The sequence below is a fragment of the Stenella coeruleoalba genome (genome assembly GCF_951394435.1).
Source record: "Stenella coeruleoalba genome assembly, chromosome: 18".
NCBI lineage: Eukaryota > Metazoa > Chordata > Mammalia > Artiodactyla > Delphinidae > Stenella > Stenella coeruleoalba.
Window position 1 is genome coordinate 1,314,600 of NC_137164.1, and position 24,587 is coordinate 1,339,186.

The window sequence follows — 24,587 nt, forward strand, 5'->3', positions numbered from 1 at the left end:
AAAGGGTGGCGTGAGCTGAAACGCCAGGAACACCGGAGCACTCACCAGGAGTTTGGCCAGAGATCAGGATGAAGAGGACCGTAGGATGCTTCTGCCGTCAGGTGACAAGCGGGGGCGTGGTGGAGGATGGGGGGAGGGAACACAGCCCAGAGGCGGTCAGCAAGGTCTGGGCTGGGAAAATGGGACGTGAAAAGAGAAGTCCATCATTAAAGCCTCAATTTCCTCATCTGAAAAGTCGAAATGCTAGCACCTATTTGCTAAGAGTTACTTTTTAAGAATTAAATGGGTTAATGAATGTACTTAGAACCATGCCTAGCATAGTAAGACCTCAGTAAGTGTTTGATGTTATCACTAACCAGTAAATATTTTAAGTTGGCAGGTACCAGTGTAATAATGAACAAGGCAAGCAAATGAGGTCCTTGACCACATTGACCTTATGGTCCAGTGGGGCAATGAACATTAAATAAATGTACACTCAAATATTCTGTTACAGATTCTACCAAGTACTATAAAGGATGAGAATAGGGCGCTGACTGGGAAAATCGGTAAAATCTTTGATAAAATGACATTTAATCTGAGACCTGAAGCAGATGAGGCAGGACTGTTAAGAGCTTCACGAAACGAGAAAACAAGGAGTTTATGAATCATTTACCTGAAAAATTGGGGTTAGAGTTGGCCTCCAAGCCCTTCCACGTCTCCTGCTGGAACTTCGGTGGCAGCTCCACCTTCGGCCTCCCCCTTCGTGGCTCCGGGTACACATCTCTGCACATCCAGAAAAACGTTCTGCTCTTCCTAGTAGTTCCCCAAAGTCCCACAATTGGCTCTCTTGGATATGACGTGGGTCACGTGCCCAATACCAACTGGTCAGGGACTGTGACCCTGCTTGGTTGGTCTTGGAACTGGGCTGAGCTCAGGGAAAATCGGAGCGTTTTCCTTTAAGGGGGTAGGAGTGGTGGGCAGACAAAAACATCAAGTATCTACAGCATAAGGATGTGAGGGATAGTCAGCTGAGCAGAGTGGGTGGGAGAAGCCATTTGGGCAGAGAGAGCACCTGTGAAGCCCGGGGCCTATGAAGCCCAGGGCAGGAACGAAGGGAAGGAGAGGAAAGGCCGGCTGCCAGCTGGAGCCCAGGTTTTGAGACAAGAGGGAGGGGCAACTGAGGGTCGAGTCACAGGGGGGTGGTCCTGGAGGCCATGTTGGGACCCTGGATTCCTCTTGAGAGCAGTGGGAGGACACTGAAGGGTAACATTTGAAGTTTGATAAGCCGGAAGCATCCTAGTTCTAGGGAACAGAAACTAAGATCCCAGGAGGAGAGTGGTAAGGGCCAGGGAAAGAGAAATTCTGGTCAAACTGAATTGAGGGGCCATCACAAGACAGGTGGAGACACCCAGCAGGCCATCGGAAATGATTAATGGAACGTTCTTTATTTCCCATCTTCAAAAACCTGGTTTCACTCACACCCCCTCTGGCTGCAGCACCATTTCTTCTCTCCCTTCTTGAGCAAAACTCATGAAAAGAGCCGTCTCAGTCCGTGATCTCTGCTTCCTCACCTCCGACCTTTCCAGTCCACCCCAGAAGTCCGTCCTGAGCGCTCTGTCAGAATTCATCAGTGCTGTCAGCAACAGCAATTTTGCCAAGTCCAGTGGTAATTCTGTCTTGTCTTGGATTCTCAGCAATATTGATGATAGAATCGATCACTTGGCTTGAAGTATTTCCTTCCTACTTCACCAGCTTCTTCATCTCCTTTGCTAGATTTTTCTGCCTCTTTCCATCTTCTAAAATGGAACTCCAGGACTCAGCCCTGCATGCACTTTGAATATACTCCCTCCCTCAAGCAATCTGTCCACTCTGTGGACTTAGGTACACAGAGCCATGGTAAATAGTGTATAAAAGGCTGATATAATTTGGGAGTCACCATCGTATATACAAGGCTGACCAGAGCTTACCTGGAAAAATAAAACTAAATATCTTGAATTTTACATTGTATCAATATTTAGCAAAAATTATTACACAGTAGTTCCTAGAACAAAGAATAAATTGTTTTGTTTTAGTGGCAATTTTCTGACAAAACGAAGATTCACAATGTGACAGGTCTTCACATTTGACTTTCAAGGCCCAACCATAAAAGAGGATAATCTTTGCTGCATCAACTTTACTTAGGCCGGAAGGATCTTGGGCTCCATGGACAGGGCAGCCTGGAGCTCTCAGACAGCTCTAGAGGCACAGCGGACAGTCCAGAGATGAGCACCTGGCCAGGAGGAGTCCTGGGACCCTCCACAGAGTGTGAGGCTCAGGCTCTGTTGGGCTGCTGAGCTGGAGGGGGACCTGGAGAGGTTGCAGCCATGCTGGTAAGAGGTGATTTGAAAGGATGAAACTGACAAGTAAAAATAAAACATCCGTCCTGACTGCAGGCAAGCGTCTAATTTCCAAAAGTCCAAGACACCTACTTCAGTATAGTTACCTAGGCCTGTAAATTCCTCTTCCTAAATTAATTTAAGCTGTCATTTGTAAACAACAGTGCCTTAAAAGAGCACTGTTGAAATAAAAGGTGTAAAAGACTTGGGATAGTCATGAGACGAGACAGAAGGGCAGAGCTAGACCCAAGGAAGAAGCCCAGGTCTAGCAACAACTGTCTAGCCCAAGAAGACTGAAAGTGGCCTTATCTGAGTAGCGAACTGTAACGTTTAAATTTCAAAAATTATTTATCCTGCTTCCTAATATTACTTAAACCATACTCTTCCATTAGGCAGGGTAAATTTGAAATCAGTGAAATAGTAATGATCTTTCCAAACTGAGTAACTGAACTACACGTCAACAAGACTGAGGTTAGACTAAATCAAACTTAATAAAAAGCATTTAATGACATCAGTGTCCGTGCTCATCTTTAATATGAGTTGGATTTTCAAAAGGGGAAAGATGTCGGGGAATGTGAAAAACAAAGTAAGAGCAGGTTTGCTTTCATCTTTCAGTTTCTATAATGGAAGGATGGATCCACTACAATTTCTGTAGAAAGATACAAACAGAAAATATCAATTAGGTATAACCAATAGCCTTCAATGAAACAAATGACACCGAAGCCATCTATTTTTACACTTATAATATGGTTGAGAGTAGATTCCCAGTGACATTGTAAAACATGGTAGTGTGGGAGCCTGAGATGCAGGGATCACGAATTCTGGACCGAAAGAGAGATGGGGGGCTTCCCTGGTGGCGCAGTGGTTGAGAGTCCGCCTGCCCATGCAGGGGACACGGGTTCGTGCCCCAGTCCGGGAAGATCCCACATGCCACAGAGCGGTTGGGCCCGTGAGCCATGGCTGCTGAGCCTGCGCATCCGGAGCCTGCGCTCGGCAACGGGAGAGGCCACGACAGTGAGAGGTCCACATACCGCGCAAAAAAAAAAAAAAAGAGAGATGGGCCGTTACCTAGCTGGCAGATGTCAATTACAAGTGTTTATTACCATTCCAGTGTTCTCCTCAGGTAACAAATCTAGTCCCTCTAGGATGGGAACATACGCACTTTCACCAGTTTTCTCTGTTGCCAGCGTCTCGGACGTCCTGTCCTTCACACCGAGGAAGGAACACTCTGCTGGGCGGCACTTCTCTAACTGCTACCAGAGTAGCTAGGTTTGAGTTGTATTTTGATAAAATCTAAAAGAAAGCAAACTCCTTTCACCAAGTCATATGAACAACATAAATTTGGAAGCTGTTATAAAACATTCAAGAAAAACCAAGGAAAATTTGAAGATCTGGGTTATTTAAAACAGAGTATTTAGCAGCACAGACATTCAGCAGCACAGAGGTGGAGCTATTAGAAGTTTAACTTGGGAGTAGCGGGGATTTCCAAAGCTAAATGCACTGCTGGGTTAGCGGAAGCAAGCAGCAGTGCACCCCTGTGAGCAGGCCAGGCCTGCACAAAGGCGGTAGGGGACCTGCATAGGAAAGAGGCGAGACAAACGCTCAAGGAAGGATCATTAGCTATAAAGATTATAAAAACAGGAACCTGAAATGTCAACTATGATTTTTTCACAAAGAAGTAATACATTAAATGCAAGTTTTCCCTCCTTTAACACAGAAGTGAAGAGAGAAGGATCACCATGGCCAACTGGAAACTGTATATAATGCCTGTAGACAGAAGCTGCTCCTTCCGCAGTTTATTATAGTGCCGGGAAAGCACAAAAGATAGAGAAGGAAGGATAACAAATACTTTACTGCTGTCTTAGGATGAGTCCCTTCCCAAGTAGCTTTATCCTTCTCCATAAGCTAGGAAGGTCTCTAGAATGATTATTAAGAATTCCATTTGCTTAAGCAATAACTCCCCAACACCGTAACTTTTATCAAGAGGGGATGCTCAAAGAATCAGGCTGGTGGTTATTTAGTAGAGTCGGTAGTTGCTATAAACCAGTAACAGACTACTGGTAAATTATGTTGTACTAAAGAATCAAACATTCTGTGGGAATTCCCTGGTGTTCCAGTGGCTAGGACTCGGCGCTTTCAGTGCTGGGGGCCTTGGTTCAATCCCTTGCCAAGGAACTACGATCCCACCAACCTTGCGGTGGCCAAAAAAAAAAAAGAATCAGATATTCTAATACGTTTAAACAAATGTTTCTCAAACTGAGGCCCAAGACATCTCAAGTTCAAGAAACAGTGATACAAGTTATGCATGATACTCCAACTCTGGAGAACTGGAGGGTAAATGACATTTCTGACTTTGCTAGAAACGCCAGTGGAAACAATGGTCACCATGGTGATCACATTTGAACAATGATTAGAAAATATTATGAGAATACATTTCAGAACAAGAAGTTAAAGAGAAAATGCCTCATGAGGGAACAAAGGCATGATGACATCACTAGCTTGTGCTCAGCTCTGAAGAGCCTTAGCCAGGTGGTCTTAGACAGGCTTAACAGCCCAGAATTTAGATTTAGATCCAAACGAGCACATTAGCCCGATGATAAATAACACAGTTAAATATGGTTTAAGGTATTTTTGCAGAAAACAAACAATAGCCTAGAAAAATAACCTGGCGAATATCTTCTGGAATTGTAGTTACTTCTGGAGGTGTAGGTGTTCTGAGCAGATTCTCATAGGAAGAAATCGTAGGAGAAGAGGGATCCGCAAAATTCTCAAAGCACTCGTCTGAATTTAAAACTAACGATGTACTGTCTTTCATTTCCAAGTCATTTGATGAACTATTTGTTTTTGATAAGGGATAATTTGTGGATACCTATAGAATAAAAAGAAATAATTAAATTATGGTGGTATAAAGTAATATAGTAAATAAAAATTGTTAGTTCTGTTGTGATCTCTAAGTAGGCCCCCAAATTACCCCCTCTTCCCTGACCAAGAACTAAATAAAATCAAGGACACAGAGAAATGGCATATGGAGGAAAAAGTACCATCGTCATTACTGAAGGCTGAGCAAGAGCTTCATGTGAAATCTAAATAGGCCTGTTGGCTGAACCCCAGATTTAGACGGATTCACCACCCAGACTCAGGCAACACTATCCTGGGCCAGGTAAGAGTCGTAGGAGGATGAGCTACGCCCTCACTGCTGCCAGGGAGAAAGCCCATTCACGCCAACCTGGCCCGTCTCCCTACGGCAGAGTCAGCAATGAGGCCAGGAACATAGGCAGTGGATTACCACAAGTCGCATGGTGCTACTAAAATTTAATTATACATTAATAACATTTAAAAAACTGAAAATTAGCTTCTCGGATGCACTAGCCACCTTTTACGTGCTCAGCAGCTAGCTACCACACTGGATAGCACAGATCACAGAACATTTCCATCACTGCTGAAAGATCCGCTGGACGGCCCAATCTACCATATTGCTTGTCTTAAGTGTTCATACCAACTTTCAACAGGGATGAGGTTCTGATTACATAGTAAATTTGTTCAATGGGAAAAATTTGGAAAACAAAGGCATAAAAATCACCCATAGATAACCACTTTCTGGTGTGTTTCTATCCATTCTTATTCCTTAAAATAAAATATATGTGTATATGGGGCTTCTCTGGTGGCGCAGTGGTTGAGAGAGTCCACCTGCTGATGCAGGGGACACGGGTTCATGCCCTGGTCCGGGAAGATCCCACATGCCACGGAGTGGCTGGGCCCATGAGCCATGGCCGCTGAGCCTGCGCGTCCCGAGCGTGTGCTCCGCAACAGGAGAGGCCACACCAGTGAGAGGCCCGCGTACCGCAAAGACAAAAACAAAAACAAACAAACAAAAAATATATATATGTGTATGTGTGTATTTATATACATACACATATATATCATTTTCCATATCATTAAATATTTCTTGAAGACATTCTTTCTATATGTTCTTATCTGTTTTTCAAAACATCCTAGTCACGTGACACTGGCTCTTATGGATTTACCATAATATACTTTGCTTCCCATTTATCATTTGACATTTAGTTTGTTCCCATATTCTGCTCTTATAAATAATGCTATTCTTGGGCTTCCCTGGTGGCGCAGTGGTTGAGAGTCCGCCTGCCGATGCAGGGGACACGGGTTCGTGCCCCTGTCCGGGAAGATCCCACATGCCGCGGAGCGGCTGGGCCCGTAAGCCGTGGCCGCTGAGCCTGCGTGTCCGGAGCCTGTGCTCTGCAACGGGAGAGGCCACAACGGTGAGAGGCCCGCGTACCGCCAAAAAAAAAAAAATTATCTTTGTCCCAATGTGCCTTAGAATAAATGCTGGTTAAAGGGTATGGAAAAATTTTTTTTTTTTTTTTGCGGTACGCGGGCCTCTCACTGTTGTGGCCTCTCCCGTTGCGGAGCACAGGCTCCGGACGCACAGGCTCAGCGGCCACGGCTCGCGGGCCCAGCCGCTCCGCGGCATGTGGGATCTTCCCGGACCCCGGCACGAACCCGTGTCCCCTGCATCAGCAGTTGGACTCTCAACCACTGCGCCACCAGGGAAGCCCTGGAAAAATTTTAAAGCTCTTGATATTTCCTGCCGAATAACTCTCCGGAAACACTGTAAATATACTCCCAAAGGCTACAACAGTCTACGTTTTTTAAACAGACTGTTTGAGTCTGGAAATAGTGTATCGGATTCACTAGGGAAAAGATTAGCACTTTCAATTTTATAGAAGTTTACCAAAGCTGTGCTGTTCTTTGTAGAAGGGATTTTCAAACCAGGAGTGCAGAATGTAGGTGCCACAGGAGAATGTGTATGCTCGGCATCTAGAAGACACGTACAATGGCATGAAATACATATTTGAAAATAAGGTTGAAATAAAGATTTTAACTTTTATATTATAATCTTTGTCAGTTTAATTTGTGCACTTTATTTTTAATAACTGAAGAAATTATAACTGTTGTGTACTTGACTGGACAAGAAAAAACAAAACTGTCATATTCACAATCTAATTATCATTAGCACTAATAAAAGTTCAGCAGGGTTGCAAGATGCAAATGCAATACACAAAAATGAAGTTCTAGTATAAGATCAACAAACAATAAAAAATATATTTGAAAAAGAATATTTTTTACAATAGCAACAAAAAAGATAAGATACCTACATATAAATCTGTTAAAAACTGTGTAAGACCTTTATGGCAAAATCAAATTTCTGAAGAAGAAAACGGAGGAGGAAGAGGGCAAGGAAGGCCACTTGCCCTCCAAGATATGAGGACTTCCTCTAAAGCTGTAGTAACTAAAAGCAGTGTAACACTGGCCAAGGATGGAAGAACTGGCTACTGGAATGGAAGAGAGAACCTAGAAATGAGAACATGTGTATATGGACATTTGCTATGTGTAACAAAGTATGCAAGCACCCTAAAAATACCAAAGAGAAAAAGTAAACATGTTAGCAAAATGGTCAAACTGGCAAAAGTTTATTAAGTCTAATCATCAAGTGCTGAAAAAGATGGAGAAACAAAAACTCAAACACTGTTGGTGAGAATAAACCACAATAGCCACTTGACAGTGGCAATTTAGCATTTTCTAGAATAAGTAAAGATATGCATCCCCTTTGATCTAGAAATTCTACTCCAAGATGTGAGAGACATGTGTCCAAAGGACAATTTAACTAGAGCACTGCCTGTAATAGTAAACAAACAAACAAACAAAAACAATTTAACTATCCCTTAAGAAACAAATGAATAGGGACTTCCCTGGTGGCACAGTGGTTAAGAATCTGCCTGCCAATGCAGGGGACACAGGTTGGAGCCCTGGCCTGGGAAGATCCCACATGCCATGGAGCAACTAACCCCACGTGCCAGAACTACTGAGCATGTGCTCTAGAGCCCGTAAGGCACAACTTCTGAGCCCGCATGCCACAACTATTTAAGTCCATGTGCCTAGAGCCTGTGCTCCACAACAAGAGAAGCCACCGCAATGAGAAGCTCGCACACCCCAACGCAGAGTAGCCCCCGCTCGCTGCAACTAGAGGAAGCCCACGCACAGCAATGAAGACCCAATGCAGCCAAATATAAATAAAATTATAAAAACAAAAAAACAGCACAAAACAGAAAACCAAGGAGGCTGAAGGATAACATTCTAAAATATATCTTACAGGAATCTGAGGAAAAAAATCGAGGAATTAGGAGAGAAGTAATATTATTAAAGAGGTAATATCAGAGAATTTTCCAGAATTAAGGACATGAGTCCTTAGCTTGAAAAATCATGGCTTCACAGGCGAATTCTATCAAACCTTTAGAGAAGAGCTAACACTTATCCTTCTCAAACTCTTCCAAAATATAGCAGAGGGAGGAACACTCCCAAACTCATTCTACGAGGCCACCATCACCCTGATACCAAAGCCAGACAAAGATGTCACAAAGAAAGAAAACTACAGGACAATATCACTGGTGAACATAGATGCAAATATCTTCAACAAAATACTAGCAAACAGAATCTAACAGTGCATTATAAGGATCATACACCATGATCAAGTGGGGTTTATCCCAGGAATGCAAGGATTCTTCAATATATGCAAATCAATCAATGTGATACAACATATTAACAAACTGAAGGATAAAAACCATATGATATTCTCAATAGATGAAGAAAAAGTTTTCAACAAAATTCAACACCGATTTTTGATAAAAACCCTCCAGAAAGTAGGCATAGAGGGAACTTTCCTCAACATAATAAAGGCCATATACGACAAACCCACAGCCAACATCGTCCCCAATGGTGAAAAACTGAAACCATTTCTACTAAGATCAGGAACAAGACAAGGTTGCCCACTCTCACCACTATTATTCAACATAGTTTTGGAAGTTTTAGCCACAGCAATCAGAGAAGAAAACGAAACAGAAGGAATCCAAATCGGAAAAGAAGAAGTAAAGCTGTCACTGTTTGCAGATGACGTGATACTATACATAGAGAATCCTGAAGATGCTACCAGAAAACTACTAGAGCTAATCAATGAATTTGGTAAAGTAGCAGGATACAAAATTAATGCACAGAAATCTCTCGTATTCCTATACACTAATGATGAAAAATCTGAAAGTGAAATTAAGAAAACACTCCCGGGCTTCCCTGGTGGCGCAGTGGTTGGGAGTCTGCCTGCCCACTCAGGGGACACAGGTTCGTGCCCTGGTCCGGGAAGATCCCACGGGCCGCAGAGTGGCTGGGCCTGTGAGCCATGGCCACTGAGCCTGTGCTCCACAACGGGACAGGCCACAACAGAGAGGCCCGCGTACTGCAAAAAAAAAAAAAAAAAAAGAAAACACTCCCATTTACCACTGCAACAAAAAGAATAAAATACCTAGGAATAAACCTACCTAAGGAGACAAAAGACCTGTATGCAGAAAATTATAAGACACTGATGAAAGAAATTAAATAGGTGGAGAGACATACCATGTACTTGGATTGGAAGAATCAACATTGTGAAAATGACTATACTACCATAAGCAATCTACAGATTTAATGCAATCCCTATCAAACTATCAATGGCATTTTTCACAGAACTAGAACAAAAAATTTCACAATTTGTATGGAAACACAAAAGACCCCGAATAGCCAAAGCAATATTGAGAAAGAAAAACGGAGCTGGACAAATCAGGCGCCCTGACTTCAGACTATACTACAAAGCTACAGTAATCAAGAGAGTATGGTACTGGCACAAAAACAGAAATATAGATCAATGGAACAGGATACAAAGCCCAGAGATAAACCCACGCACATATGGTCACCTTATTTTTGATAAAGGAGGCAGGAATATACAATGGAGAAAAGACAGCCTCTTCAATAAGTGGTGCTGGGAAAACTGGACAGCTACATGTAAAAGAATAAAATTAGAACACTCCCTAACACCATACACAAAAATAAACTCAAAATGCATTGAAGACCTAAATGTAGGCCAGACCCTATCAAACTCTTAGAGGAAAACATAGGCAGAGCACTCTATGACATAAATCACAGCAAGATCCTTTTTGACCCACCTCCTAAAGAAATGGAAATAGAGACAAAAACAGACAAATGGGACCTAATGAAACTTAAAAGCTTTTGCACAGCAAAGGAAACCATAAACAAGATAAAAAGACAACCCTCAGAATGGGAGAAAATATTTGCAAATGAAGCAACTGACAAAAGATCAATCTCCAAAATTTACAAGCAGCTCATGCAGCTCAATATCAAAAAAACAAACAACCCAATCCAAAAATGGGCAGAAGACCTAAACAGACATTTCTCCAAAGAAGATATACAGATTGCCAACAAACACGTGAAAGAATACTCAACATCATTAATCATTAGAGAAATGCAAATCAAAACTACAATGAGATATCATCTCAAACCAGTCAGAATGGCCATCATCAAAAAATCTACAAACAGTAAATGCTGGAGAGGGTGTGGAGAGGTGGGAACCCTCTTGCACTGTTGGTGGGAATGTAAATTGGTACAGCCACTATGGAGAACAGTATGAAGGTTCCTTAAACTAAAAATAGAACTACCATACGACCCAGCAATCTCACTACTGGGCATATATATACCCTGAGAAAACCATAATTCAAAATAAGTCATGTACCACAATGTTCACTGAAGCTCTGTTTACAATAGCCAGGACACGGAAGAAACCTAAGTGTCCAGTGACAGATGAATGGATAAAGAAGATGTGGCACATATATAAAATGGAATATTACTCAGCCATAAAAAGAAACGAAATTGAGTTATTTGTAGTGAGGTGGATCGATCTAGAGACTGTCATACAGAGTAAAGTAAGTCAGAAAGAGAAAAACAAATACTGTATGCTAACACATATATATGGAATCTAAAAAAAAAAAAGGTCATGAAGAACCTAGGGGCAGGACGGGAATAAAGACGCAGACCTACTAGAGAATGGACTTGAGGACAGGGGGAGGGGGAAGGGTAAGCTGGGACGAAGTGAGAGAGTGGCATGGACATATATACACTACCAAATGTTAAATAGATAGCTAGTGGGAAGGAGCCACATAGCACAGGGAGATCAGCTCGGTGTTTTGTGACCACCTAGAGGGGTGGGATAGGGAGGGTGGGAGGGAGGGAGAGACAAGAGGGAAGAGATATGGGGATATGTGTATATGTATAGCGGATTCACTTGTTATAAAGCAGAAACTAACAAACCATTGTAAAGCAATTATACTCCAATAAAGATGTGAAAAAAAAAAGAAAAATCATACTAAATTCTAAACATAATAAAAATCTTATAGACTACCAGGGAAAAAAAAAGACAGATTTTCCACAAAAGAAAGCTAATCAGACCAATAGCACTCTGCTCACCAGCAGCTCACCAGGTCACAATGGAATACTTTCTTTAAAACGTTCAAGAAAAACAAGCTGTCAATCTAGTCGTCTATATCCAGCTAAATTATCATTCAAGAATGAGCAACGACATTGTAAATCAACTATACTTCAATAAAATTTTTAAAATAAGTAAATAACATAAATGATAGCATGGGGGGGGGAAAGAATGACACAAAAAAAGGGAAATCTAAACCCAGAAGGAATGAGTGGGATAAAAGAAGCAATGGTAAATTACTAAATTTTAGTAAGTAGAGACTGTAAAAACTGTAATAATCACACTTTTGTGGCATAAAAATAGGGTCAAACTAAATACAGTAGAAACTCTATTAACAAACAAGCCTCCACTTAACCAAATTACTAATGGGTAAACGTAAGCATTCTGTTCCTTCCGTGAAATATACTGCTGATGGTATATTAAAGGATCTCAGTTGGTAAGCTTTTCTTTAGAAAATCCATCCCACTTCAGAAGGCCTAAAGATATTCTCCTTTATCATTTTCTAAAAAGTTTATAGTCCATTGGGAATTGATTTCTGAGTATGATGTGAAGGAGGTAGTGGTTCATTCTTTCTATTAAAAAAAAAGGCCTTTATTGAATATAATCATGCTCTTATAAGTTGAGCTCAGCTTACTATGAGTCAGTTGTATTTTTGTTTTTTAATTTATGTTTGGCTGCTTTGGGTCTTCATTGCTGCACGTGGGCCCTCTCCAGTTGTGACGAGCAGGGGCCGCTCCTCCCTGTGGTGCACAGGCCTCTCATTGCGGTGGCCTCTCCCGTTGCAGAGCATGGGCTCCAGGCACGTGGGCCCCAGTAGTTGTGGCTCACGGGCTCCAGAGCGCACGCTCAGCAGTTGTGGCACATGGGCCCAGTTGCCCCACGGCATGTGGGATCCTCCCGGAACAGGGCTCGAACCCGTGTCCCCTGCATTGGCAGGCAGACTCCCAACCACTGCGCCACCAGGGAAGCCCCCAGTTGTATTTTTTCAAACCTGTTTATGCCAGCAGTATTTGTTAATTTAATAACAAGTCAGTGCAAATAGTGCAAAAAAAGAATTTCTCTGAAAACATGTCCAAAACTTTGGAAAGACCTGATAGACAAGTTACTTTAAAAAATTTTCCAGTAAATTTGGTATAGACCAGATGATTATAAATAATTATTCAGGGAAATCATAAAACTCCAGGATTTTTCATTTTATAGTATGTGAAAACCAGTGTTTTCATGTTTGCTGGGACAAATACGAAAACACTACATGAAAATGATTTTCAGTTTTTGTACTATTAAAAAAACCCCAAATTGAAATGGTAGCTGATGTATTCTGGGCGTGGTTTAAATAAGGAAGATAATGTAGAACTCTAATCAACAGGCAGAAGCTAAACTAAAACAAAAAAAAGTATTATTGGCTCTACATCAAAAGATTGGTGAATGAATATATATTTATGTTTTAAGTTAAAATGTTAAAAACAAACAAACAAGCTGAAAAATACTGAATACAATCAGGAAGAGTATGAAAAACATTCCAGAAAATTATTTTTCTCTTGTATGAAATCATGCTGAACCTGAATGGAATGGCACTTTCTGTAATTCAATATTATGAACCGAGAAGATGCAGAAGGCTGTTAGAATGTCTCAGGTGATAGAACCATTTTTTTGTACAAAGATAGTCTGAAAAGAGTATAGCTGAGAAGTAACTTGATTTTCACACTTACCATTTTTTTCCAATGGCTGGGTTATGGGGCCAGGAGTGGCAAAGACATTATTGTTGGTCACTGGTTCTGTTTCTATGGCCTCCTCACTGGCGTGATTCGTAAGGAAATAATAAGGTCAAAAAAAAGTTAATATTTAACCTCTGGAAAAAAATTTAATCTTACTATATATCATCAAGTCTGGACAAATATTCAGTTATGTTTTATGGAACAGTAGTCCCACGGAACAAATTGTTTTTTTGTTTTTAAATGTATATCCATGGCTCAAAAAAAGGTTAAGAACCATTTTGTATTGACAGTTTTGACTTAGAAGTGGGTTAAAAGTCTTTAACGTAGGGACTTCCCTGGCGGTCCAGTGGTTGGAACTCTGCGCTTCCACTGCAGAGGGGCACAGGTTTGATCCCTGGTCGGGAAACTAGGATCCAACATGCCGTGCGGCCAAAAAAACCCAAAAACAACTTTGACTTCAAGGAAAGCTATGAGTTCAACTCATTAGTTCAAATATAGGAATTGTATAGCTCATGGCTTCAAAATCATAAAGTGGAATTTTATACCAGTATACAGATAGAGATTAAGAACGTTTTTTTAGACTAAGAAGACTCATCCTGCTATCTTAAGGTAGTTCTAGCCAATTACCCAGATGTCTGAAATACAGTTATAAAGAAGAGTATCACTGAATACTAGAAGATGGTTCAATTAACCAACTGTCCTAGTGTAATTTACTGAATAATCTTTACTTCAAAAACACCTTCAGTATATATTAAGTTCTTATGTAAATTAGAGGCTGTTTCTGGGCTATTCTGTTCCTGCAATAGGTCCATTCTGTCACAATTTTATACTGCTTTACTTACTGTAGCTTTATATATTTTAATAACTAGTAGGTTAAGTCCCCTCATTACTGTTATTTTTCATTATTTTCTTAGTTATCCTTACTTTTTATTCTTCCAAATAATTTTAGAATAATTCTGTCAAATATCCCTCACTTTCTACCTTAAAAAAAAATCCCAAGGAGGTTTTATTGTAATTGTATGATATCCATAAATTAACTTGATATGATTGAACATCTTAATAATATTCAGTCATTCTATTCAGGATTATGGTCTATTTTTTCATCCTAATTTTCCCTTTCTATAACTCAGAAATATTTAATGGTTTTATTCATATAGGTCTTTCACATACAACTGGCATGAGTATTTTACCTTTCTGTTTCAAATTTGAATGATTTCCCCCCCTGTATTTACCAATTAGTTATTAATAAAATATAGGAAAGCATATTACTTTAAATAGTTATAACTATATAAAATACATCTTATCAATATATCAGCTTCTTTCTTGAACTTTTATTATTTCTAGAAATTTTAGATGTGACTTTCTCGAGTTGCCCAGGCACAAAACATGGCCTAGAAATACATCAGAGTAATACTTATTTCTGTTTCCTATCTCATTACATAGGCCAGAACATCAAGAATGACATTAAAAAAAAATGATGTTTAATAGTGGTAACAGATAGCTTCACTATTAAGTTAGATATTCATATTGTTTATTATGTTAATGAAGTATCTTTCCACTTAGAATTTGACCAAACAATTTAAATGAAGAACAGGTGTCAAATTTCATAAAATTCCTTACTGAGGAATAATAGGATAATCTATTGAGATTACCCTAGTTTTAAATTAATTAATTAATTTTATTTTTGGCTGCGTTGGGTCTTTGTTGCTGCATGCGGGCCTTTCTAGTTGTGGCGAGCAGAGGCTACTCTTTGTTGTGGTGTATGTGCTTCTCATTGTGGTGGCTTCTCTTGTTGCAGAGCATGGGTTCCAGGCATGCGGGCTTTGGTAGTTGTGGCTCACGGGCTCTGGAGTGCAGGCTCAGTAGTTGTGGCGCAAGGGCTTAGTTGCTCCACGGCATGTGGGATCTTCCCGGACCAGTGCTCGAACCCATGTCCCCTGCACTGGCAGGCGGTTCCTTAACCACTGCACCACCAGGTTAAGTCCTCTTTTTTTTCTTGTTGAATCATAGAAATGGTGTATTTTATGAGTTCCCAAATATTAAACTATCTTTGCATTCCTGGGACAAGCTTAACGTGGAAGTTATGCATTATAGTTTTACTATTCTGTAGAATTCAATTTATGAGTATTTTAATTGGGATTTTAACATGTATATTCGCAATTAGATTGGGCCATAGCTTCCTTTGGTGTGCTCTTTCTGTGTTTGTATCAAGGGTATATCAATGTCAAACTGAACTGCAGAGTTTTCTGTCGTATTCTAGTTTTAGAAAAATAACTTTTTTTTGAGTGTGTGTTCCAATAAAATTTTATTTACAAAAAATAGGCAGTAGGCTGGGTTTGGTCTCTGGCTATAGTTTGAAGACCCCTGAGAATGACAGTTCTTTTTAAAAATCATTATTTTCATAGTGTCTCATTCTTAAGGCAGTTTATAATTTTTTATCCACTATACCCCACTAACTCTATGCAAGCAGGATGGGTATGGCTGTATCCATTTCACTAGCGTTTGTGAGTCTGGAGGTCCCCAGGTTAGGTGTTGGCATCTGAACTAGAACGTATGTCTCCTTCTCAGAAAAAGAACTTTTATGTAAGATGGAAGGTATATGTTCTCTGAAATTATGAAAGGATTCAATCCAGGAAACCATCTGTGCCCAGAGCTTTTTGGAGCTACTTCTCTGGTAACTTTTCTAGTTTTCTTCTCTGATTTTTGGTCTATATAGGTTTTCTAATTCAAGTCTGTTTTGATAATTTTGTGTTGTTTTCAAAACTTTTTAATTTATCTGAATTTTCTAAATTTCCCAGTATTATACCCTATAGTATTTCTAATAGCTTGAAAAATAAAAAATATAGCCCATAGTTCCTAGTTTTGCCATTTACATTAATGTTTAAATAAGAACCAATTCTTCAACATATCAGTTTTACCCTTCTGAAAATATTTTGTAATGACATTTTATCTTTAGTGTTCACTCTCTTCACTTTTCCCCACAATTGTGGGGTTTCTTCTGACACTTTGAGTTGAATGTTTATTTTCCTTCTTTAATAACCACAGTTCTTAAAGGTATGGATTTATATGTGGTACTGTGATATGCGGTATTTTCATTTTCATTGTAACTCATTAATTACCACTTCCATACTAATCACTCCCCATCTCTTTAGTCTAGCATGGAATTCATCACTGCGCTTCAAATTCATATTAAAATACCTAAGCTTAAGAGCACCTCAAAACCAACATGTAAGGAAACTCATCACCTTTACTGCATCCCAAGCTGCAGGTATTTCTATTTCAGTTCCCAAGCATCACTTCAGGCAACAAAACAGAAATCTGTGATTTACCCAAGATCCTCTTCTCTTCCCAAGTCTCCATACCAAATCAGTCATAAGTTTTTAATAATTTTACTTTTTATTTTATCCCTTCTTCTCTATCCTACCATATACCATCTGTTTTCAGGCTCTTACCATTCCTTCTATATCTTCTAACCTGAGGAAACTAATAGCTAACACTTTACTGATGGAATTGGTGATTCAGAGAAGTTTGAAATATGAAGTATCTGAAAATCTTTGAAGGAAAGATATTGTCTGAAACATACTTCTTCTAGGGAAAAAAAAAATCAAATACAAAAGATTTAGAAAGTTAGATAAAATGCTCCTTTTAAGAAAGCTGCTTACCTGTTATTCTTCACATTTTTGAGTCCCATTGTATAATCTTCATTTAAACACATAGTATATTCAGAGATACCAAAGTGTTCTAATTTAGGAGTCACACACTCAAAATCATCCATCTTTAGTGCACATTTGGGAGTTTTTACTAGTGGCCGTTTGGAAAATGGAGTTAAAATTTTTGGCTCTTCCTTCTCGTTGTTTACTGCCTGGGGAAGGTTTGGCAGAACTTGGGATATCATGTACCGCTCGAGTCCAAAATCGGAAAGTTGTGGACTACGTGGAGGCTTCTCAGAAACAGAACTGCTTGGAGGAGCGGAATCCGACAAATCACCCTTCACATCAGGCTTCTCAGGATTTTCACGTTTATTGTTCTCTGGTTTAGAGTCAACGACTTCTTGCTCATCCCCTGGGAGGAAAAGCCAAGGTCATATTCTGGTCAAACAGCAGACTAGAAAATGTCATACACTAAAACCACATAAAACAGCTCCATTTGAAATGTCCCAAATCAGCAAAGGTCCTGACTCTCTCCTTATTCTCTAAGGTTTTATTTCAATTGTCCCTTTAAATTTCTGACATGTACCGCCTTGTCCATCCATATGTCATCTAGGGGATTACATTAGAGAAGGGGAGTAAACTAAAATGTTAAAAGATGAAAAAACAATACTCACAAATAAAGGTGTAATTTCCTTACTTTCTCAGTTAATGTGATTTACCAGTCTTTCTTAACATGTTATGAAACTATCTTATCATGTAATGACATTTAATTACAGCGTGGAGTTAACTACTATCTAGATTTAACACAAAGTAAAATAATATTATTTTAGATTTCTAACTTACAGATGGCCTAAGGTAAAAAGGAAAGACTATTACACAAATATAAATTTTTAACCTAAGTCAGTCTGGAACACCTGTATCAAAAACCTAGTTGAGAGAAATCAGAGGAGAAATTAGTGGGACAAGTAGTTTCTCAATCTTTAATAGGTTTTATCTGACTCCAGACCCCCATATGCTTAACCACTACACTGTACATTTCAGACTAAATAATTTTACTAACAACTATACTTTTTCCCACAGTCCTCTGCCATTTCCTGGGTATACCACTGGTTAATAAGTTTGGTGTGGAACTTAGGTTGGATCCAGGATAGGACTTACAATGCCAAGAAAGAGTTCAAGAAGGAGAAATACTAGTTTTTGGTGTGAGAGACAACAGAAAGTGAAAGAGGATACCTAGAAAGAAGGTAAGTGGATTTGGTCAGGATTTGGGCAGAGATTAATTTAACAAATGATAGGGCTTCAGTTAGACAGTGAGATAGCAAGGTATAAAGGTATAAAGTAGAGAATGGAATGGTGGAAGAAAATGCAGAATAACAAATATAAAATGTGTATTAAAGAAATGTAGTATGAAGTAGAGAAGGAAAATTAACCAATAATTGGAAAGGGCTGATAGAAAGAAGAGACAGAGGAGAGGGTGAGATGAAGGAAGAGAAACTAAAATGTATTTAGAATCCCCGATGGGATAGGCATTTTTTTTTTTTGGATAGGCATTTTTATATTTAATTTTTACTCCATTTAATTTTCATATTAACTGCTCCAAGCACAAAAAAAATCTTTGAATATTTTTTCCTCATTTAAAAAATTAAGGTACTTAACAACATTTTGGAGAACATTCGGCTGATAGAATTTAAAGAGCCAAGATCTGAACCCACATCTTTTGATTCTAAATGCTGCCTTATGTTTAAGCATTCGGAGGGAGTTAATAAAGAGATTTGTTTTAGATAATTTTGAACAGATAACATTTGGTTGCTAAATGGGAAATATTAATTGTAATAATCATGCATATTTATTGAAAGAAATGGGAAATAAAATTTTCTAAAATTTCCTGTTTGTTGCATCCTTTTTAAGAAAATACCGGGAAGGGACTTCCCTGGTGGTCCAGTGGCTACGACTCTGTGCTCACAGTGCAGGGGGCCCGGGTTTGATCCCTGGTCAGGAAGCTAGATCCCACACGCTGCAACTAAGACCAATGAGCCAAATAAATAAATATTAAAAAGAAAATACTTATACTTTTTTATTTTTTAGGAGTCATTACAGATTGAAGGAAGTGAAGGCTTGAAGGAGGTGAAGAGGTACACACTTTTTCTATGAAGATATTACTGTCCTTGTTTTGATTGGCAACCGAAACGAACTAGGATAGGATATTGCTTTTTGTGCATGATAAGCCATGACATGTTAAATGTGCAGGATGCACCATTAAAAAAAAAGTTATAAACTTTGATTTTGTGGCTTTTGGCCCTTGGAAGAGCTGCTGATTCAGAGCTGTTCTGGCATTGTACTTTCTGTTAATTTTGAGAAATGTTACAAGAACTACCAAAAAACCTATTGTTGAATTTAATTACAAGGCTGTCACTGATGAGTTTAATAAAATAAAGTTATCACCATTATTACTACCTCTTAGGGAGGTATTAGCATCTCTAGTTCACTAGTGAGGAAAAGCAATTTAGAGAAATTATCCAAGGTCACACTTGTAGTAACTGGTGGAACCAGTTTCTGAGTAACCAAAGTCAACCTGTCCACACCAAAGTCAACTGAATTCTTTCCATTATACCATGCGGATTATTTAATATAGCTTCATATATATCCTCGATATATACATATTTGTTGAATCTAATTAATGTTTTATTTATGTACAAAGACTCTCATAGCAGAAATGAAGACACTGAAGCATATTGAAATTAGTTACTCACAGTTATGGGTATAACAATAATAATAGTTAACAATGGGTGATTAGCATACGAGGTACTGTTCTAAGCAAATTTTATCTCATTTAATCCTTATACAGCCTCAGAGGTAGATACTATTAAACATATCCACTTTATAGGACTTCCCTGGTGGTCCAGTGGTTAGGACTCGGTGCTTTCACTGCCGTGGTCCTGGGCTCAGTTCCTGGGCTCAGTTCCTGGTCGGGGAACTAAGATACTGCAAGCCATGTGGCGCAGCCAAAAACAAAAAAAAATTCTCTCATTTATAGATGAGAAAGTGAGGTACAAAGTTAAGTAACTGGTCAAAGATTAATACAGCTAGAATTAATAATTCTAAACCATCATGCTATCCTACCCTTCATTAGAATTTTAGAACTAAAAAGGACTTTACGAATTTATATAGCCAAAAATCTCTCGTTCTATGGAAGAAGAAACTGAGAACGAGAAAAGTGAAATAGCATGCCTTAAAGCTGGTCTCTCAGCTGTTTACTGGCAGAGCTGACCAGAAACAACTATCCTCAAGTGACATAGATTTATCTGGTACCCTTCTTTCATCTAGCACTGTGTTGGTTCTCATCTAGCATTTGCAAAGGAGAGCAAGGACTGTCTTTATATTGTACCAGTGATCAGCACTGCATCTAGAACACAGTGATTGCTGAATAAATGATCAAAGGACTATCATATAATGGCAGAGTCAGAACTAGAAACAATGGCCAAGCCTATAGTAGTCTTAATCATGCTGCCTTCTTTCTTTAATACTAAAACAAATGCTATAAAATGCAAGTTATTCACACCTGAATTTTCCTTGGCACGTGGATTATATCCATACTTCTGGAAAAACTCTCTAATTTTCATGATATCCATTGAATTTTTTTTCATCAGTACTTTTGTTGCCTTTATGAAACCAATGCTTTCTTGACTTTCCAGGCTTGCTTCATCCAGAAGAATATTGACATCATCCTTTTATGAGGAAAGAAAGTACATTTTAATTTAACTTTTGACTAAGTCTATTTAGTTTTTTTAAATTACCACATAAAAATGATAAATTAATATTGTAGGATTGATACCTTTAGAGTCCGGACTTCTGAATGAAGGTCATGTAAAACTCTCATTGGATAATCTTCAAAGTCTTCAATATGAATATTGAAAGAAAAAAGTATAACAAGGAAAAGGAGGAAAAAGAAAGAAAATGTAATTTAGTATAGTTATTTAGAATTACAAAATCCTTGTAGATACTTATTTATAATTTATATCCTGTCATTTGCAAAGAAAAGTGTTAAGACTTTTCTTTAAAATTTTTATTAAACTATAACATACATACAGAAAAGTATAGAAATCATAAGTATATAGTTTGATGAACTTTCAAAGTGAACATACCTATGTAATCAGCACTCAGAGCAGGGACTGGAGGAAGGAAGAGGGAATGTAGTCCTACTTATCTGTTTTTCATTTATGGTGAGTACGTTTTGGTTCCTATTTTTAAAATCTTTGCCAGTGACAATGCTTTGTTTTCTTCTAAAAGCTTTATTGTTTGGCCTTTTGCATTAATTAAATTAATTAATTAATTTTTGGCTGCATTGGGTCTTCGTTGTTGCACGTGGGCTTTCTCTAGTTGCGGCGAGCAGGGGCTACTCTTCATCGAGGTGTGCGGGCTTCTCATTGCAGTGGCTTCCCTTGTTGCAGAGCATGGGCTCTAGGCGGGCTCAGGAGCTGCGGTGCATGGGCTTAGTTGCTCCACAGCGTGTAGGATCTTCTGGGACCAGGGCTCGAACCTGTGTCTCCCGCATTGGCAGGTGGATTCTTAACCACTGCACCACCAGGGAAGTCCTGGCCTTTTGCATTTAGAGCTACAATCCATCAGGAATTGATTTTTGTGTATGGCAAGAGGTAAGGATCAAGATCCATTCTTTTTTTTCCATATGAGTGTGCAATTGACCTGGCACTGAAAAGAAATCCTTTATCCACTGTACCATCACCTTTCTAATTAACCAGTTGGTCATATACCTGACATAGAAGCAGTTTTTAAAAAGATTTCTCTTTTCTATAATATGCGTCCTTTCAAGACTATCTCCTTCCACCTGTTAAAAGTTGATCAATTTTCACATTTGTAGAGATGTGGATGGACCTAGAGACTGTCATACAGAGTGAAGTAAGTCAGAAAGAGAAAAACAACTATTGTAGATTAACGCATATATGTGTAATCTAGAAAAATGGTACAGATGAACCGGTTTGCAGGGCAGAAATACACGCAGATGTAGAGAACAAACGTATGGACGCCAATGGGGGAAAGCGAGGGTGGGTGGTGGTGGTGGTGGGATGAATTGGGAGATTGGGATTGACATATATACACTAATATGTATAAAATGGATAACTAATAAGAACCTGCTGTATAAAAAAAAGAGTTGACCAATTTTCATTAGGAAAATGCAAATCAACAACACAGTGATATTGTATTTCATACCACTAGAATGACTATAATTAAAAAGAAAGACAATAGGGCTTCCCTGGTGGCGCAGTGGTTGAGAGTCCACCTGCCGATGCAGGGGACACGGGTTCGTGCCCCGGTCTGGGAAGATCCCACATGCCGCGGAGCGGCTGGGCCCGTGAGCCATGGCCGCTGAGCCTGCGCGTCCGGAGCCTGTGCTCCGCAACGGGAGAGGCCACAACAGTGAGAGGCCCGCGTACCGCAAAAAAAAAAAAAAAAAAAAAAAAAAAAAAGACAATAACAAATGTTGATGAGGAAGTAGAGAAACTGCATCCCTTATTCACTGCTGGGGGAAATGTACAGTGGTACACTTTGGTAAACAATTTGGTCGTTCCTCAAAAAGCTAAACACAGATTTACCATATGACCCAGCAATTCCACTTCTAAATGCATACCAAAGAGAACTGAAGATATTACGTTCACATAAAGCGTTGGCACACGAGTGTTTACAACAGCATTAGTCATAATAGCCAAAGTAGAAACAACCCAAATGTTCATCAACTGATGGATAAACAAAATGTGGTAAATCCATACAATGAAATATTATTCAGCAATAAAATGTAATGAAATACTGATACATGCTACCATGACAGGGATGAACCTTGCAACCCTTCGCTAAGTGAAATGTCAGTCACAAAAGAGTACAGATTGTACAATTCCATTTATAGGAGATGTCCGTAATAGGCAGATCTAGAGAGACAGAAAGTAGATTAGCGGCCGCATAAAGCAGTGCGGTAGGTGGGAGCAAGATTCCGGGGACTGGCTGTCAACAGTCACCGGGGTTTGTTTCGGGGGGTTATGAAAATCTAAACTCAGTGTGATGATGGTTGCACACCTCTGTGAAGATACTGAAAACCACTGAATTGTATCCTTTAACATGGTGAATTTTATGAGATTCATAACTGTGATCATAGAAGGCGAATTTAGGGGATGTTCATTTTCTCTAATTATCACAATTCCATATTTTCTGTAATACATGCAGGCCAGGAATTGAAAAAATTATTCCAACTTTTTCTTGTAAAACCAAAAGAAAAGAAAGAATGTGTGTAACCAGGCAATAGATTGGTAAGGAGGTAAATTAGCAAAAGCTTTATGGAAAACTATTCAGCTGTCTAAAAATTCCAAAACCATTAATACAGTTTTGTGTCTTATAGTGTTATCTCAACTACGTAAACAAAGTCAAGCAAAACAAGGCAACGCTAAAAGTAAGGATGGTAGAAAAGCTACTGAACTATTAATAGCTGTGTCTTCTGACGATGAAGTTATAGCAAAGACTTATTTTCTTCTTTCTACTTCTCTGTTACCTCAAATTTTTTGCCGTGCACATAATATTGCTTTCACAGGCACAAGCATAAACATTTTTAAATGGCTGGAAAACTATTCATAATATAGTTAAAGGAAAATGAGTCTGCGTCTACAGGGTGCGATATTTTAAGGCGGATTACAGTTATGACGCACAAAATAATCTCAAAATCTGCACTACTCTTGCAACAACTTCAAAAAGTCTCTTAATACAAACGTTAGTGGTGGAGAATTTTGCTTTACCTATATCTTAAAAAGCAGTACTGCGTATTAGCTTTCGTTTTGGCAGTACGGTTTGTTGGGAAAAATACAGACACTGCAACTGTGGACCATCTGGGTGAGACCAAAGTCACTCTACATGTCAAGAACAGGGCTGAGCGGCTGCGGTTAGAAGAAACGTTCTCTTGGTCGTATTTTTCTTGATAAGCCCCCACTACGTGCACTTGAAAGCTCGTCGTGTGTAAATGAGCGTGTGCATTGCGAGCCCAGCCTGCCGGCTCGATTAGGGCTTTGGTTTCTAAGTGCGGCTGTTTCTCCGCCCCGCGTCCCTGGTGGGGCAGAGGCTGCGCGCAGCGCTGGTCGGGCCCGGGGGTGCCTGGGGCGAAGGGCGCCGCCGCCTCCCCCGGGAGGGCTCCTCACAGTCAGCCGCCTGTCGGTCGGCCAGTGCGCGCGCCAGCGCCCCTCACGCGGCTCACTCACCGCTGTCCTCTCCGTCCAGCGCTCGATGCAGCCGAGCCGTCTCGCCGTCCAGGGTGACGGCCAGAGACCGCAGCTTCCCGCAGAAGCCCCGGATCAGATCCATGGACCAGCCCCACGCTCGTCCTCAGCGCCCGCGCACGTTTGAATCCCGGCGCCGGAAACGCCATTGGTTCCGCGACTCGCGCAAGGCCCTTCTCGCGAGAGCTGAAGCCTCGCGCGAGGAGACGGGCGGCGCGTCG

General features: G+C 39.8%; 1 protein-coding gene across 1 annotated transcript; it reads right to left on the minus strand.

Moving 5' to 3' along the window:
• Window positions 1–1,274: 1,274 nt before the first annotated feature.
• On the minus strand, window positions 1,275–24,554 carry SKA3 (spindle and kinetochore associated complex subunit 3). The gene is given in 9 exon segments (XM_079903071.1): window positions 1,275–3,598; window positions 3,600–3,647; window positions 5,020–5,223; window positions 7,105–7,190; window positions 13,443–13,528; window positions 17,111–17,510; window positions 20,658–20,823; window positions 20,931–20,992; window positions 24,349–24,554. Coding segments are annotated over 9 exon segments (1,317 nt in total). The 5' UTR covers window positions 24,452–24,554; the 3' UTR covers window positions 1,275–3,436.
• Window positions 24,555–24,587: the final 33 nt, after the last annotated feature.